Raw genomic sequence first — 16,390 nt, 5'->3', positions numbered from 1 at the left:
CCGCACCCCCACTCGCCCTGGGGGTCGCGGGGCCTCGGGAAGGGGCGGGTTCTTTGGATCTGACAGCCGGAGCCGCCCAGGAATTTTGGCGTGGACTTGGAGCATTTCCTCCCTCCAGGCGCCCGGCCGGGAGACGCGATCCGGGGAAGGGAGGGAAGGGCGCCACGGACCCGGCACGGACAGACAGACCGCACCATGTGGCCGCTGCTCTGCGCCCTGGCCGGGCTCACCCTGCTCCGCGCCGGGAGAGTCGTGGCCGGTGAGTGGGGCCCCCAGTGCGGGGTGTGGGCAGGGAGCCCCGCATGTGACCAGATGGGGCAGACAGACAGACAGAGATGAAGGGAGGGAGACTCACAGAGAGACAGATGAAGGGAAGGAGGGAGAGAGGATGGATATTGGGGGGTGGGGGGGTGGAGGAGGAGGGGGGGAGGAGGAGGAGGAGGAGGAGGAGGAGGAGGAGGAGGGGGAGGAGGAGGGGGAGGGGGAGGGGGAGGAGGAGGAGGAGGGGGAGGAGGGGGAGGGGGAGGAGGAGGAGGAGGGGGAGGAGGAGGAGGAGGAGGAGGAGGAGGAGGAGGAGGAGGAGGAGGAGGAGGAGGAGGAGGAGGAGGAGGGGGAGGAGGGGGAGGAGGAAAAGTGCAGAGAAATAAAGGTAGAAACAGCAATCTCCGGGTACTGGTAGCTCACACCTGTAATCCCAGCTACTGAGACCTGAAGGCTGAGACCTGAAGATCACGATTCAGTGTTCCCGGGGCAGGAAATTCCACACCCTCTTATCTCCAATGAACCAGTAGGAAGTGGCAGAGCCCTAGCCTTGCGTGGAAAAGCTTGGGGATGGCACACAAGCCCTGAGTTCAAGCCCTAGGACTGGCACCAAAGAGAAAGAAAAGAAAGGAAAAGGGGGGAAAAAACACGAAATAAAGGCAAGAGGGAAGAGTATCAGGAATAAAGGAGAGGCTGAGACACAAAAAGGCTCTGGAGATAGGAAGGAACATAGAAAAGCAAACAAGAAGGGAGCACAGAGGCACTGGAGTGGGGAGGGGAAAGGGGAGGCCGTTGTGGACAGGAGGAGGAAGTGAGAGAAGTGCGGGAGTAGAGCAGCCAGGCCCTGGAGCACCGGAGCACAGGGAATGGGAGGAGGGAGGTACAGGGCTGGGCAGGGCGGGCAGCCGGAGAAGGCTACATCCCTGGGCCAATAAGGCCATGCCCACGGGAACAATAGATGCCAAAGTCACAAAGGCCAATGACTCAGGAAGGGCCAGCACCGCCCTTGGAAGGACAAACAGGGTAAAGCACATAGCTCGGCCAGTCCTGGGCTCAAGAACCTGAGAGGTTCTTCAGTGGCTTCCTAGATATCTTCTCTGGGCCTCCAGTTCCTTGGATGGGGTGGGTGGGGGTCATTCAGAAGAGTGGGGCCATTTGGGGGGACTCCACCAGCCTGGGCATCATCTCTTAGATTTTTCATTCAAGGATGGTATTCTACCACTTGAGCCACACCTCCACTGCTGACTTTTTGGTGGTTAATTGGAGATAAGAGTCTCAGAAATTTTCCTGCCCAGTCTGGCTTTGAACCTCAATCCTCAGATCCCAGCCTCCTGAGCAGCTAGGATGACAGGTGTGAGCTGCTGATATTGGGCTCTGCCTCCCTTCTTGGCACAGCTGTGCAACTTGTTTTCCACTGAGTATGAACCACAGTCTGTGTATATAACCACTACTGATTAGCACTTTGGTGACTTGCTTGACTGGCATTTTATCACTTGAACCATACCTGCCTGCTTTGTTGCTGGTGATTGTGGAGATGGAGTCTTGAGGAGTTTTCTGCCTGGGGTGGCTTCAAACTGCAGTCCTCCAGATCTCATTCTCCTGAGTAGCTGGGGTTACAAGAGCAAGCCACTAGCAGCTGTACTTAATGTTTGATTATGAAAATGCTGGGAAGCAAAATCAGAATGCAAAATAATATACAAAAGTAGAATAGTATATCTAACAATCATGCTTTTTTAAATTTTATTTTATTTTTGGTACTTTGAGATTGGTTTCAATATGCAGCCCCAGGCTTGCCTCAAATTTGTAATCCTCCTGTTTCCGTTTGGAGAATGCTTGGATTACAGGCATGTACCACCATGCTTCAATAGCCTTGCTTGAAGTATTAACTCCTGGCTAATCTCATTGATTGGGAATCCTTTCTCAGGTCTCCTCACTGGGCTACATTCAAGGAAATTCCAAGCATATGACATCACCTACAATTTTCCCAGCATGCCTGACAGATACATACTTTTGAAATAAGCATAATTACAATATTATCATACCAAAAAACCCATGCACCCAGCATCTGAATGTCCTGGCTGCATGGTATGTGTTTGTGTTTCCTTCCTGTGGTTCAAGCAAGGTGACATGCACTTGTAGTTGCTTAATAGCAAGTCTCCCCATTTTTCTTTGTTGAAGAGACAAGTTTGTCCTCGGCAGTTTCTCACATTAGATTTTGCTAATTACATCACATCTGTGTCATTCAAACCTCTTGTATTTTCTACAAGCTGATGGTTAAGCCTAGATAACTGATGGAATTCTGGTTATATTATAGCAAGAATACCTTAGAGGGCCAGGCACCAGGCAGCCCATGCCTGTAATCACAGCTACTTGGAAGGCTGAATGCAGAAGGATCCAAGTTCAAGGCCAACCCTAGCAGAAAGGCCCAGGAGCCTTCAATTTAACCTGAAATTCAAAAACGTGGGAATGACATTGGTAAAATCTTAGCGATGCACAAGGCTGAATATTCAAATGTGGAAAATAATCAAAGAAAAGAGATGGGATACATCACAAAACAAAACAAGTATTCCTCGGTGTGCAAGCTCTTTTTTAGAGGGTTCCGGGTCCCCTTATTTCCAGCCAGAGCACTTCCAAATCCTGAATTTCAGTCATTTGAAACTAGTGTTCCCTGCCTCTTAAAAAAAAAAAAAATCAAAATCCACTGACGGCTTTGAAGGAATCACAAATATTTATACAAGTCTTGGATGTGGTAAAAATTTATTACCCCATTTTATTGAACGTGGTCAAATATCACTTGCCCCAGCTGGCCAGTGTGGCTGATGAAAATAGACTAGGCCTTGGATGGTCCAGAAAGGCGAGCCTTGCCTCTGGAAGCTGTCATCCAGAAAATTCTTCCTAGCACTCAAAATCTCAGGGGCTGTGGGTGATTTCTCAGCCCCAGGTACCAAGGGCCTCCCTGGAAGGCCCGAGAGTGGGAGGGGCCAGTGGGAGGGGCCAGAGTCTTAGCCAGCCCAAAGCCTCCCAGGGGCCGCTGGGCTTCTCCCCACCCCACTCCCAGCCTGAGCTCATCAGCACACATGGGCCTCCACCCATGGCCACCATCCAGGGTGCGAATGAAGCCCTGAGCGGGAGCCAGGAGGACCATTTCCCAACTGGCAGGGCAGGGAGGACAGAGGGAAGGGAGGAGGGGAGCCACGGGCTGTTGTTCAAAGTCTGTCATGAAAACATGACAACCCTTCAGCCCTTTTGCCTTTCTCACTATCGTTAGTTGATTCATTGAGCTTCCAGATGTGTGTGTGTGTGTGTGTGTGTGTGTGTGTGTGTGTTATGAGAGGTGTTCAGTTTTTGCCTTGCTAGAATTTCTGCTCCAAGAAGTAAACTCTCCTTTATCCCAATTTTGTCCAAATCTTCCTCTCCCCTCTCTTCCTGTCCTCTCTACTTCCCTCCCTTCCCCTTCTCTTTCCTCCTCCTCCTTGTCCTTTCTCACTCCCTCTCCTTCTCCTACTCCCTCCCCTCCTCTTCTGTCTTCCTTTGTTTCTGTCTCTGTCTGTCTTTCTGTGTCTCTGTGTCTCTCTCTGTCTCTCTCTGTCTCTGTCTCTCTCTTTGTCTCTCTGTCTCTCTCTGTCTCTCTGTCTCTGTCTCTCTCTCTTTCTCTCTCTCTCTCTCCTTCTAGCAGTACTGGGGGTTGATCTTCTTGGTAGGCAACTACCAAGAGCCATGCCCTCACCCTTTTTTGCTTTAGTTACTTTTTAGGTATGGTCTTGTGGCTTTTGTTATTGTTCATAGTGGTGGTGGTAGGATGTGTGTATGTGTGCATGGGCACATGTGTGTGCCAATCCTGGGGCTTGAACTCAGGGCTTGGGTGCTTTCCTTGAGCTTTTTTCCTCAAGACTAGCACTCTACCACTTGACCAACAGCTCCACATCCAGCTGTTTAGTAATTGGAGAAAAGAGTCTTACAGACTTTCCTGCCAAGTTGGCTTTGAACCTCGATCTTCAGATCTCAGCTGCCTAAGTAGCTAGGGTTACAGACATGAGCCATTGGCACCCAGCTAAGGTGTTTTCTGTATTTGCTCTGGGTGGCTTAACATCTTGTTGCCTCCTGAGTAGCTGGAATTACAGACATGAACCACTGCTCTCAATGTTGGAGCTAATTCTTTCAAGGCCTCTGGCCACGCTCTGAAAGACAAAGATTGGAAGATGAGCTCCACCAGGGCCTCAGAGCCCCAGGCCAACCCCATTGCTCTTGTCGGAGGAGACTGCCAATTCTCAGAAAGGCCAAGAGGATTTCTCCTGATCCAGCAGTTAGTGGTCAAACCAGGCTAAGAACTGGGGGCTTGTTTATTATTGTTATTATTATAAAGGCAATGTACAGAGTGGTTACAGTTACGTAAGTCAGGTAAAATGTACATTTCTTTTTGGACAGTGTCACACCTTCCCTTGCTCTCCCCCAGTTTTCCCTCCTTTCTCCCTCACAGGTTGTATAGTTCAGTTTCAACATAGTGTCTAGAGAGTCCCACTGCTGCATTTGTCCACCCTTTGTCCCTCTATTTCTGTGCCCTCTTTACCCTCCCAAAGACACATAAATGAACAAACAAGACAAAAAGAAAACAAAACAAAAGTATGAACAAGGGAAAAAAAACCCTCTTGTTTCCATTTCCTGGAGTTCATTTTGATAAATATCATTTTATCTGCTCAGCACCACAGAGGCATTGCTCCTTTGTGTTCCTCTCCTAAGAGTGTCCGCCTTGGGTTTTTGAGCTCATGGACAGTCCGGCAGTGGCTCTTCTCCATGGGACAGCCAGCAATCTCCCAGCAGCCTCTTCTCTGGAGGGATTCCACAGCCAAGCTAGACCTCATCACAGAACACACCAGGAACAGGCTTTGGGGCTGAGGAAGACTTGCAAATCTGTGTGGTTGGAGGCATTGCAGCTGGCAGGGTCCCGTGGGCCAAAGGTCCCGTGCCTCCCTCTTGGCATACTCCATGGGAAGGTATAGAGGGGCAGAGTGTAGGGTCTGCATGAGGGGTGACTTGGCTGAAGGCCATGGACAGAACTACAGAAGAGGGTGAATGCACAGAGACTCAAACCAGGACAGAGCTTTCTTCACAGGACAGCTTTCTGCTTCCTCTACATCTTTCCTCCCTAGGCTGAGCACCCTGGCTTTAGCTGGGACTCAAGTTGAATCCCTTTTATGGAGGCCATCACCTGCTTCTCAAAAGGCCTTCGTGGGTTGTGGCCAGGAACAGATCACAGCACCCCCAGGTGGCCGCTGCCACACACCCTCCCCTTCATTCAGACTATTCCATATCTGTGCCTCTGCCCCATCATGGTTTCTGCATTGGCAACACCACCATCTGACTGGCTTTTATCATGGAAACATTTCAACCACGTGCACATGTGAAGAGAATGTCAAACGCACCCTCTGTGGCTCATTACCCAGCTCCAACAGCCAACAGCCCTTGGCCATTCTTCTTGGCTGTATGTGCCTGCCTGTGCCTCTCCCCTCTCCACAGGCTGTGCCTGGGTTATTTTGAAATAAATCAAGGCATCACATCATAGCATTTCAGCAGTAAGAACTCCAATATGGCTTTCCAGTGTCCAATAAAACATCCATCTCCCCTCAAATTCAACAATAACACCATTGTCTTAAGTAAAGTGCAAAAAAAGTCATTAAAAAGTAGAAATTTGGAAATAAATTGTTCTCCATACAAAGTGTTGTATTAATCAGCTTGCTATCACTATATTGACACACCTGGAGCAAGCAACTTATAAAGAGAACAAGGGTTATTTGGGCTTGTGGGTTTGGTTCATGTTTTTTAAATTCCAGTTCATGATCAACCAGCCTGTTGCTTTAGAGCAAAACCACTCACCCCATTGCCAGGAATAAAAGAAAAGAAGAAAAGACTGAACTCCCACAAATCTCCATGACCCAAAGATCTAAGGACCCCCCCCCACTAGGTCTTGCCTCCTAAAAGTTCTCATCACTCCCCAAGGACACCAGCTAGGGACTGAGCCCATGTTAATACACCTACACTTTGAGATCCAGACTAGGCCCAGCCTCAGTGGCTTACACCTGTAGTCCTGGCAGTTCAGGAGACTGCTACAGAATGGAGTTGCTCAGCCTGTTTGCTGGCTTCGTAATCTTCCTTCAGTTCCTCCCACTACATCCATCTTCACCGCATCTCACCCTGGCACCTCCAGGCTGCCTCCTCCAAAGAGGCAAGGTTGAGATTCCCCCATCTGCTCCCACCCCCAAAGACACATGGTTTTAGGATTGAGCCCTGCTTTCAGGACCATTCCTGCCCCCCACCCCAGACTTCCCATCCACCCCTAACTTCCAGGAGAGTTTGTCCAAAGAGCTTGGCCACTGAGGCCTCTGTTCCTTTCTCTGTGTTTCCTGCTCTCCCCACAGAAACCTCTCCTTGCCAGGCCTTTCCCAGTCCAGGCTTCACCTCCTAGACAAAAGCCCATTAGGTCTGTACTGACCTAGGCCACAGGAACAAGGGAGGAATTGAGGGCAGTCACAACACACACCAGCTCACACCTGAACACCCTCTGCCTCTCCTGTGTGGCTGAGCTCAGGACCCTCCTCCCCTAAGCCCAGTGTTTTTCAGGTGTCTCGGGGAAACTGAGGGTCTCACAAGACTTGTTGTCCCACAGCTCCTGAGCCCCTCAGCCCCTCCCAAGGAGACCCAGCTTGGAACTCTGGCTGTGACAAGCACATGGCTGCCCAAGGCCGGCTAGACATCATGGAAGAGGTAATGGGGGGAATGAATAGGTGGCAAATGTATGGGAGGGGGGACATGAAGCTTCAGGACCCACCGCCAGGTTGGTGATGTTATGACACAGCCTTGTTTTGTCAGAAAATCCAGGCCAGTGGATTAAACACCTGCCCTTCCTTACTGGGCTGTTCTGCTCCTTCTTCACCTATCTCCCTGGGCCTCTGTCCAACCAGCCCAACATCTGCCCACAGTTAGGAGAACTGGGTCTTTTGTGATACAGATTGGCTCATAACTTGGGGCTTATACCCTTACAAGTGGGAAATTATACATTTCATAAAACTTTGATTGAAATCTAGCATTCCCATTCACCATAGTTTTAAGTCACAGAGAACTTTATCCCATCATAGTGACCAATAATCTCAGCCCGTAACTTCTACTCTGAATTGTCATAATGACAGTAGTTAGGCCTGGTATAGATCATGTTATTCAGTGAGTTAATAAACCTATCTAGTATTATATCAAAGATTTAGGTTTTAAATCTGAAATAATACCTTAAAGGCAGTTAATGTTCATTAATTGTATGCGTTTGTGTGTGTGTTTCATACTGAAAATTATACTCAGGGCTTTGAGTTTTGTTAGGCAGGTACTTTACCATTCAAGCCACGAATCTAGGCCCCATTTTTCCCTTCACTATTTGTGTGTGTGTGTGTGTGTGTGTGTGTGTGTGTGTGTGTGTGCTTGCTAGTGCTGTGGCTTGAATTCAGAACATAGGCACTGTGCCTTAGCTTTGTGTTCAAGGCTGTCACTCTTCCACTTGAGCCACAGCTCTGGCTTTTTGGTGATTAATTGGAGATAAGAGTCTCATGGACTTTCCTGCCTGGGATGTCTTTGAACCACAGTCCCCAGATCTCAGCCTCCTGAGTAGCTAGGATTACAGATGTGAGCCATCTTTGCCAGCTGTATTGGGTATTTTAAAATAGAGTCTCCCTCAGTGCTGGTTTGCTCCTGGACTTTGATCCTCTTATTTGTGTTTGCCCCAGTCACTGGAGATCACACATGCACACCATGGCACCCAGCCCCAAATTAAGATGAGGTCTCCCAATGCCAGAGTTGGACTCAAACCTTCCCCAGTCTCTGTCTCTTGAACCACCACAACTGGCCTAACTGTACTCTTAATTTTCACATTTAAGTCTAAGATGTCTGTTGGCCCATAGAATCATTTGCCAAAAAAAGAGAGGAAAGAAGGAAGGAATAGAGGGAGGAAGGGAGGGAGGGAAGAAGGGAGGGAGGGAGGGAGGGAGGGAGGAAGGAAACCAAACAAAAACCCCAAAAGAACCATAAAGAAAATTTTGCAATTTCAAGCTTGTTATTTGACAGAGATGCCACCAGGGGGCGGGGCAACCAAAGAAATGTGAGCTCAATCTGTGAAATCAGACCTATGTCAGGAAGAGACCTTAGTGGGAAAGCCCTCTTTGATACTGCCACCCCAGGGAAACTGAGGCAGGCAAAGGCGGTGCCTGACTAGGACCTACATGTGGTAACACGCGGTTGTCCATCCTCAGTGTGAGCTGCACTCACTCCAGCCCTTGACCTTGGCTTTGCCCCTTGCGTTCCTGCTGTAGACCATACAGAAGACAGTGGAACACCTGGAGGCAGAAGTCCAAGGCCTGCTGGGTCTGCTGGAGGAACTGGCCTGGAACCTGCCCCCCGGGCCCTTCAGTGCCAGCCCCAATCTCCTGGGAGATGGTGAGCCACTCAGGTGGGCCGGGAAGACCGGGCCTCCTCCACCTAGACTGCCCCACCACCTAGACATGCAGGGAGTCGTCACCGGCCAGCTCTGAAGCTCCCAGCTGGAGAAGGCACCGCCCCTTTCTGCCTCCATACTTTTCTGTCCTCCAGCCCTTTTCAGAGAGCCCATCCTGCTTCACCTCAAACCCTGGCCTCCCATTCATGGGGTGGTGGCGGGCTTGTCTGCTGCTCTTCCCTGAGCTGAGGTCCCAGCACCACAGGCCCCAGGGGGGCTAAGAAGGGGAGGGAAAGCACCCACTGCGCACCATGGGGATCAAGGGATTCCTTCCACCACCCTGGTACTCAAGGCAGCAGGGGACCCCTTTCTTTCAGATCACTTCTGAGCACCTGCAGTGGGAGGAAATAAACCAGCAGACACCACCCACCTGGAAGCCAAGCCACCTTTTCTCAGCTTCCTTCTCCTTTTCTTGAGAAATAAAAGTTACTACTTCGACTGGACACTGGTGTCTCACTCCTGTAATCTTACCTACTCAGGAGGCTGAGATCTGAAGATTGTGATTCAAAGCCAGCCTGGGCAGGCAAGTTCCTGACTCTTCATCTCCAATTAACTTCTAAGAAGCCAGAAGTGGAGCTGTGGCTCAGGGGCAGAGCACAACCCTTGAGCAAAAAAGCTAAGGGGCAGCACCCAGGCCCTGAGTTCAAGCCTCAATATCACACATACAAGTTTTCCAATTGTACAATTCAAGTACCATAAAACTCACTGTATCAACCTGTAGCAGTTCAGTGGCTTCCAGGGGTTTGAAGTGTTGGGCAATCACCATCACTGCATAACTCCAGAACAGCTCAGACTGAAACCTTGGGTCTGCTGAGCTGCCATCTGCCCTTCTTTTCCCACTAGGTACTTGTCCTCCAGCTTGGTGGACCTGCCTATTCTGGGCATGTTACGTAAATGGAATCATGCCACATGTGACCTTTCATGTGGTTTGTCTCAGCATGTTCTGAAGGTTTGCTCATATGAGAGCATGTGTTGGCATTTCATTCCTTTGTTGGTCTGAATAATGTTTTATTGTATGGACAGTCAACATTTTGTCCATCTGCCCAACCATCCATCCATTCATTAAAGGACATTTGAGTTGTCTGTACTCTTTTGGATATTAAAAAAATATATACATACATTACTTATTATAGATATATTTTGCTTTTCTTGAGTATACACCTAGGAATTAAATTGCTGAATCAAATGCTAACTCTAAACTGTGGGTCAGTGGCTAACTACTCAAGAGACTGAGATATGAGGATTGCGGTTCAAAGCCAGGCTGGACAGGAAAGTCTGTGAGACTTTTTTTGGGGGGGGGGGCAGTCCTAGGCCGTGAACTCAGGGCCTGAGCACTGCCCCTGGCTTCTTTTTTGCTCAAGGCTAGCACTCTGCCACTTGAGCCACAGCGCCAGTTCTGGCCATTTTCTGTATATGTGGTGCTGAGGAATCAAACCCAGGGCCTTATGTATACGAGGCAAGCACTCTTGCCACTAGGCCATATTCCCAGCCCCTGTGAGACTCTTATCTCCAACTAACAAGCACAAAGCCAGAAATGAAGTTGAGGCTCAAGTACTAGCCTTGAGCAAAAAGAGCTCAGGGAGAATGCTCAGGCCCTGAGTTCAAGCCCCAGCACACGCTATGTATAACTGAACGTTTATGTTATTATAAGGGTAACATACATATCTTTGTGGACAATGTGCCCCCCTCCTTCCCCGCCACTTCCCTAGTTTTCCCCTCTCATCCCTTCTGTTATTCCATTTCTGTGCCCCGTTGACTATGAATAACTTCGAGAAGAACCACGGAACTCTATTGCCATGGCAGCTGTACCAGCTCATTCCTCCAGCAACGTTAGCAGGGGATTTTTTCCAGTCACCTCTACTACAACGAGAAATTTCCCTTACAGTTGTTTCTTAAGTTGTTTTTAAATCATAGGATGTGGGGTTTTGTCGGATGTTTCCCATGCATTAGGCTGAAGAGGATCCTCTTGAGGTGTTATTAATATTATCAGTTTATCAAGCCATCCTTAGTTCCAGGGATAAATTCCATTTGGTCCTGGCGTAGTCCTTTTGGTACGCTACTGGATTTGGCCTTCTAGTATCTTGCTGAGGATTTTTCACCTATTGAGGGTGATGGGTTTGCAGCTCCCTTGTGACTTGTCTGACTTGGGAATCAGGGTGATACTGGCCTCACAGAATGAACTAAGAAGTGTTTCATCCCAGTCCCTATTTTTTTGGAGGGGGGATTTTGAAAAGGATTGGCATTTATCTTTCTTTGCATGTGTGATAGAACTCCACAGTCAAGCCTTCCAGCCCCAGGCTTCCCTGAGCTTCCCGTTGCTAGAACTTGCTGGGCAGGTTAGGACAGGGCCTTGTGTGCAGCCAGGCTGGCCTTGAACATGCAATCCTTCTGAAGTCAGGGATTATTGGTGCAAATCACCTCTGCTAACCAAATACAGGATTTCTGGTTGACATTTTTCTTTGAGCTTACTGAATACATCATCCCATTAATTTCTGCTGAATAGCTGGCCGTCCACCTTCCTAAGCATCCCCCGCACATGCTAAGACTTTTCTCTTACAGCTCGGATGCTTTTTCTTTGGACAGTCTCCCAGCCATGTGTCTCCATGTGGATCTATGAGAGTTTACTTACTGATATGTGTAGATTGATGTCTTTCATCAAATCAGTAAGTTTTCAGTCTTTTTCTTTTGCTCAAAACATTCCTTTTCTGTACACTGGATTGTGTCTCAAAGGCCTCTTAGGCTTTTTTTGTCTTTTATTCCCTACGTATGAGCCACACTTTCTTTGCATGTCTGATAATTTTTGTTGACAATTGGATACTTTTGAACCCTAGAATGTGGCAATTTGGGAAATCAAATTCTTCCCCTCTTAAGAGTTTGGAGTTGCTGTTTATTCCTGTTTATTTTATTTTATTTTTATTTATTTATTTTTTTGGCCAGTCCTGGGCCTTGGACTCAGGGCCTGAGCACTGTCCCTGGCTTCTTCCCGCTCAAGGCTAGCACTCTGCCACTTGAGCCACAGCGCCGCTTCTGGCCGTTTTCTGTATATGTGGTGCTGGGGAATCGAACCTAGGGCCTCGTGTATCCGAGGCAGGCACTCTTGCCACTAGGCTATATCCCCAGCCATATTCCTGTTTATTTGATGACTTTTCTAGACTGACTTTTTTGCAACATACTCATGTTCACTCTTAAGTTTTTGCCTAGCTTAGTAGTCAGGTCAACAGATTTCTCTGAGCATCAGGAATGACAATCAAAACCCCTGCCAGTCTGTGGGGGTGCGCACGCATGCGTGCACGCACATGCACATATATGAACAATGTTCAGAGAGGCAGTTCATTACTGTGCTAAAATTAGCCTTCACTTATTTTGTGCAGAGCGTGAAAGTCAGCTACAGGTCAGACCTTCTACAGCCTTTTCTCAACACCCACCTGGCCCTGGGTGTACATCTGGCTTCTGCATTGCAAGGAATATGTGGAAACTCTATCCTGAAAGCATCTCATGCCACAGCCTTGCCTTCCCAAGCCTGTTTGTCTCCTCTGTGCTAGCCAAGTCCTTGAGATACGACCAAGCGACAGCCATAGGGACGAGGAGACAGCCAAACTCAGGACCAGGGAAAACACTGGGGCCCCAAGTCTGCAGACCAAGGATCTCAAACTCAAAGCCTGCAGAGGCCAGGCAGGAAACATGAGCTCAGAAGTGGCAAGCTCTGTGGCAAGGGAGACTTCGTGCTTCGAGTGGGTGGCTACAACGGGCTCCAAGAATGTAGAAATACCATTTGTTTTAAAGAGAAAGAAGAACCGCTTTTTAAAGGCCATTAACTGATGCCAGGCACCAGTGGCTCACATCTCTAATCCTAGCTACTCAGGAGGCTGAGTTCTGAGGGTCATGGTTCAAAGCTAGCCTGGCAACAAAGTCTATGCGACTTTCTCCAATTAAGCATTAAAAAAAAGCCAGATGTGAAGCTATGGCTCAAGTGGTAGAGTGCTAACCTTGTGCAAAAAAGCTCAAGGAGAGCGCCCAGGCCTGAGTTCAAGCCTCAGGACTGGCATGCGTGCACACACACACACGCACACACAGAGCTGATTTTTAAAATCTGAAATATCCCAATGTTTCAATGTTGCCAACACATGTAAATATTTCATGTATTGTTTCTGTTGGAGCCGGCCTCACACTTGTGAGCATGGCTTAGCCTCCTAATGCTGGGATTACAGGCATATGCCACCACATCCAGCTTTTGATTTGTAGAAGGTACTCTGGGAACCAAAGTGGACACATCTCTGAGCCCTGGGTCTCACTGCAGCACACCACTTCTAGGCCCTGTCACTGCTCAGGAGGCCACCAGGCTCCCTCTGAGGTCAGGGCCCACTGGACCACGCCCAGAAGTCTGTCCCAGCAGGCGGTGGGTTCCAAGCAGCACCTCCAGACCAGCAGCAGTGAGATCTGGACACCAAAACCGGCCATGCCCACCAGGCAGGTCCAAGTGGACACCAGTGCCCAGCTCACAGCTGTTCCACACCCATGTTGCTCTCCTCTCATAGTCCCCAAACAGACATCCACTCTGCAGAGGCCACGCCCTGGGGCTCCTGTCCAGGACTAGCAGCTCCACTGATCACCTACCCTTTCAACACAGAACTGAGCAAAGGTCACTAGTCAGGTAGCTAAGACCTGTGCTTCTGGATGTGACATGGAAATTTCTAGAAACTCTGTCCCTGCTAAACTTCTAATACCATCAACCAGGGAAGAGAGGGCCATGGGTCCTGAGCCAGGAGCACCTGAGGGAAGGCAATGGCCAGGTGTCTCACTGTATTGTCCCAGTCTTGTTTGCCAGCCTTCCTCAGGAGAACCGTCCGCGCGTGCACACACACACGCACGCACAGTTCTGGGTGACAGGCCATCTTCCTCCTACCTCCCGAGCCCGGCCATGGCCGCTGTGCCGTGCGTGTGCCCGAGCCCCATCAGAGCGGCTTTGCCATGCGTGTGCCTGAGCCCCCAGCATGGGATTTTGGGAGCATCCTGTCCTCACAACGCAGCCCCTGCAAATGTCCTCATGGCTCTCAGGATTTTCACTCCAAGTTCTATGCTAATGAGGCTGGAGTCAGGAAGCAGAAAACAAGCTGGCACCGCAGACATTTCCAGAACATTCCAGAGCTGGCTGGCTTTAATTTAGAAACAGCTTTTGGCTACAGACATTTAGGTTTAAGGCACATTGAGAACTACAAGGAGGGAGCTGTCATTGGCAGGGAACTGGCTTTGCTCTGAGGTTTTGCATGGAAAATGTAACAAAAGGTGTCCTGGCCTTCTTTACTTTTCTTTTTTAAAAAGGAGTGGTTTGGCAAAAACAAAGGTCATGATACATTCTTGCCAGATGCAACTACAACCCTAGAGAGTTTCCCTTTTATCCTGAGGGGGGGGGGGGGGGAATCCTCCTTTCTCACTAGAAATGTGCATAATCAGAAAAGTCTGCATCTTTCTGGCGATGAATAGAATAGAAAATAGGCTTCCAAAGGAAAATACAAAATGGCACAACTAAAATGGCCGCAATCAACAAGGGAGGGGTGAATACATGGGGAGACAAAACACCTACACAAACAGCAGAATCTGGGGGTGGGAGTGGTGAAGGCTTCCAGGGGGCTGTAGACCCTCCCTGCTCCTTCCATGTGGCAGGTAGAACAGGGCCAAGCCTCTGCAGACCCCAGGTGCACCCAGGGGCTAAGTGTGGACAGTGAGGAACTGACAAGATGCTCTTTGGGCCTTTCTCCAGCACTGCAGCTGCCAGCAGGGGGCAGAGGTGAGCCAGCGTCCCTGCTCAGTCGTTGCCACCACAGATCTTCAGTAGAATCTTCCGATAGTCCCCTGAAGTGTCTCCCTGGTCACAAAAATGAGGCCATCATTTACCGGGGGGGGGGGGTTGGAGCGGTGGCGCAAGGTCACATCCCGCCTCCTTGAGGGTCTCCCTTTTATCCCGAGAAGGGGGAAACCTCCATTCTCACTGCCCAAGTACCCTGGCCCACCCCACTGGTCTCAGAGCAGACCCCATAGACCGCTGGGTCAGGGTTGCCCAGCCCAGCCCAAGCTCACTTAAAAAAAAAAAAAAAGCAGCCAGTGTTATAGGTGGCTCACACTTATACTCCTAGCTATTTAGGAGGCTGGAATCTGAGGATCAAGCCCCCTGGGAGCGCAGGCCAGTCACATCTAGCCCCCCAGCTACCTGAGTTTTCTGAGGGGCCAGCAAGGGCAGCCGGTGCTCAGACATTCCACCCAGGATGACTCTGTACTACCCACAGTACTGTTGCTGTCACACGAAAATGGGGGTTTTATTGGCTTTTTTTTCAAGAGCCCCACTACACCGGGTGACAATGTGCTTGCTCCAAATTGGGGACCTGGAGGTTCAAGATTGTGGCCTGTCTCGAACACACGAGCTGTTCGTGGCCACCCAGGTTAATACAGCACCCTGGGTAGGAACTAGTGCTCCCTTCATGATCTTCAAGAAACCTCCCGATCACCTGGCAAACAAGTAGAAAAGCTAGCCCTGGACTCCCAGGTTCTTGCCCTGAGATGTCCTCCCGTGTGGTCTCTGCTGTCCAGCTATTCAGAGGAGCCATTCAGGGTGAGCCACTGCCGAGCCTCGCAGAACCTCGTACAGGAGCTCTGGCTAAGATACTCCGGATGCAGGGGGTTGGCTGGGACTGTGAAGGTCAAGGCTAAGGGGCGGACAGGCCCTAAGGGCTCTCTGTGTATTAAGTGGACCCTGCGGGTTAATTCCTGAGCAGTTGGGGGTGGGGGGGGGAGCCTGCCCTTGGGAGCTGACAGACTGTGTGAGGCGCACCTGGGTGATCAGCGGGTACTGAAGTGAACCAGCCTGGCAGCCTGGGCCATCGGCAACACAGCCACATGTGGCCCAGAGGACCAGCATGTGGCTGTTCTGGAAAAGGACAGAAGAGGCAGCCCACAGCCCCAGAGCGCGTACCGTGATGTCGTGGTAGAGCGACTTGCCGTACATCCGCTTATACTCTGCTCGGATGTCCAAGAGGTCAACCTCACTGCGGGACACCATGATGCGGATCAGAGTCCGGTCCTTCGTCCCTGCTCCCTAGAGAGCCCAGCCAAGAAAAAACATGAGCATCAGGCTTGGCCCCCTGCCTTTCCCAGCCCCAGATTCTCCCATGTCGCAGCTGAGGTGGGGCTGCCGCGCCTTCTACACCTGTTTGTGGTCCCAGTCCCAGGTGGGGCTCAGACATCCCAACCTGAGTCCTCTGCTCCGGGAAATTACGTACCCTCATGGCCTTGTTGAGCCTTTCAGCAAAGAAGGCTGGGGTATTCTTGAGACATTTCACTAGGATAGAAACATAGTGTAACCAGTGTGCAAAGTCACATCCAACCCAACTGCTCCAGCCAACATCTCCCTCCCCACTTCCTCTTCCTGTCACCCTTGAGTATGGCTGAAACACACAGGGCCTCAACACCATCTAATGGAACTTCTTTTCCTACCAAGCACTGTGGCAAAAGGAGCAAGAAGCATAGGGCCCCGAGTGCAAGGATGCCCATGCCCAGAGACAGGAGTGGCAAAGAGGTACCATGTCCTCACCCAAGGGGGGCACGGGAGCT

The 16,390-nt window shown here is 50.0% G+C and overlaps 2 protein-coding genes across 3 annotated transcripts in view; one reads left to right on the top strand and one right to left on the bottom strand.

The window, feature by feature from the left end:
* Positions 1-9,231, top strand: Plac9 (placenta associated 9). The gene is made up of 4 exons (XM_048335886.1): positions 1-259; positions 6,923-7,020; positions 8,607-8,730; positions 9,106-9,231. Exons 1-4 carry the CDS (start codon positions 196-198, stop codon positions 9,114-9,116), a joined length of 297 nt encoding a protein of 98 aa, XP_048191843.1. The 5' UTR covers positions 1-195; the 3' UTR covers positions 9,117-9,231.
* A 4,687-nt stretch (positions 9,232-13,918) lies between these two features.
* Positions 13,919-16,390, bottom strand: part of Anxa11 (annexin A11) — a 47,189-nt gene continuing 44,717 nt past the window's right edge. For both annotated transcript variants that reach the window (XM_048339151.1, XM_048339150.1), the window contains 3 exons: positions 16,060-16,118; positions 15,753-15,875; positions 13,919-14,651 (listed from right to left, as the gene is read on the bottom strand). In XM_048339151.1, the coding sequence (XP_048195108.1) occupies positions 14,592-14,651; positions 15,753-15,875; positions 16,060-16,118 (242 nt within the window). In that variant the 3' untranslated portion in view covers positions 13,919-14,591. The remainder of the gene's footprint in view (positions 14,652-15,752; positions 15,876-16,059; positions 16,119-16,390) is intronic.

The sequence above is a fragment of the Perognathus longimembris genome, chromosome 2 (assembly GCF_023159225.1).
Source record: "Perognathus longimembris pacificus isolate PPM17 chromosome 2, ASM2315922v1, whole genome shotgun sequence".
Classification (NCBI taxonomy): Eukaryota; Metazoa; Chordata; class Mammalia; order Rodentia; family Heteromyidae; genus Perognathus; species Perognathus longimembris.
The sequence above is the reverse complement of the archived record's forward strand: the minus strand, read 5'-3'. Positions and strand labels throughout refer to the sequence as shown.

Excerpts from the sequence above, each read along its gene's own strand:
- Plac9 (XM_048335886.1), top strand. The coding sequence starts at position 196 with ATGTGGCCGCTGCTCTGCGCCCTGGCCGGGCTCACCCTGCTCCGCGCC. Across the intron at positions 260-6,922 it reads CGCCGGGAGAGTCGTGGCCG|CTCCTGAGCCCCTCAGCCCC; the intron begins GTGAGTGGGGCC and ends GTTGTCCCACAG. Across the intron at positions 7,021-8,606 it reads GGCTAGACATCATGGAAGAG|ACCATACAGAAGACAGTGGA; the intron begins GTAATGGGGGGA and ends TTCCTGCTGTAG.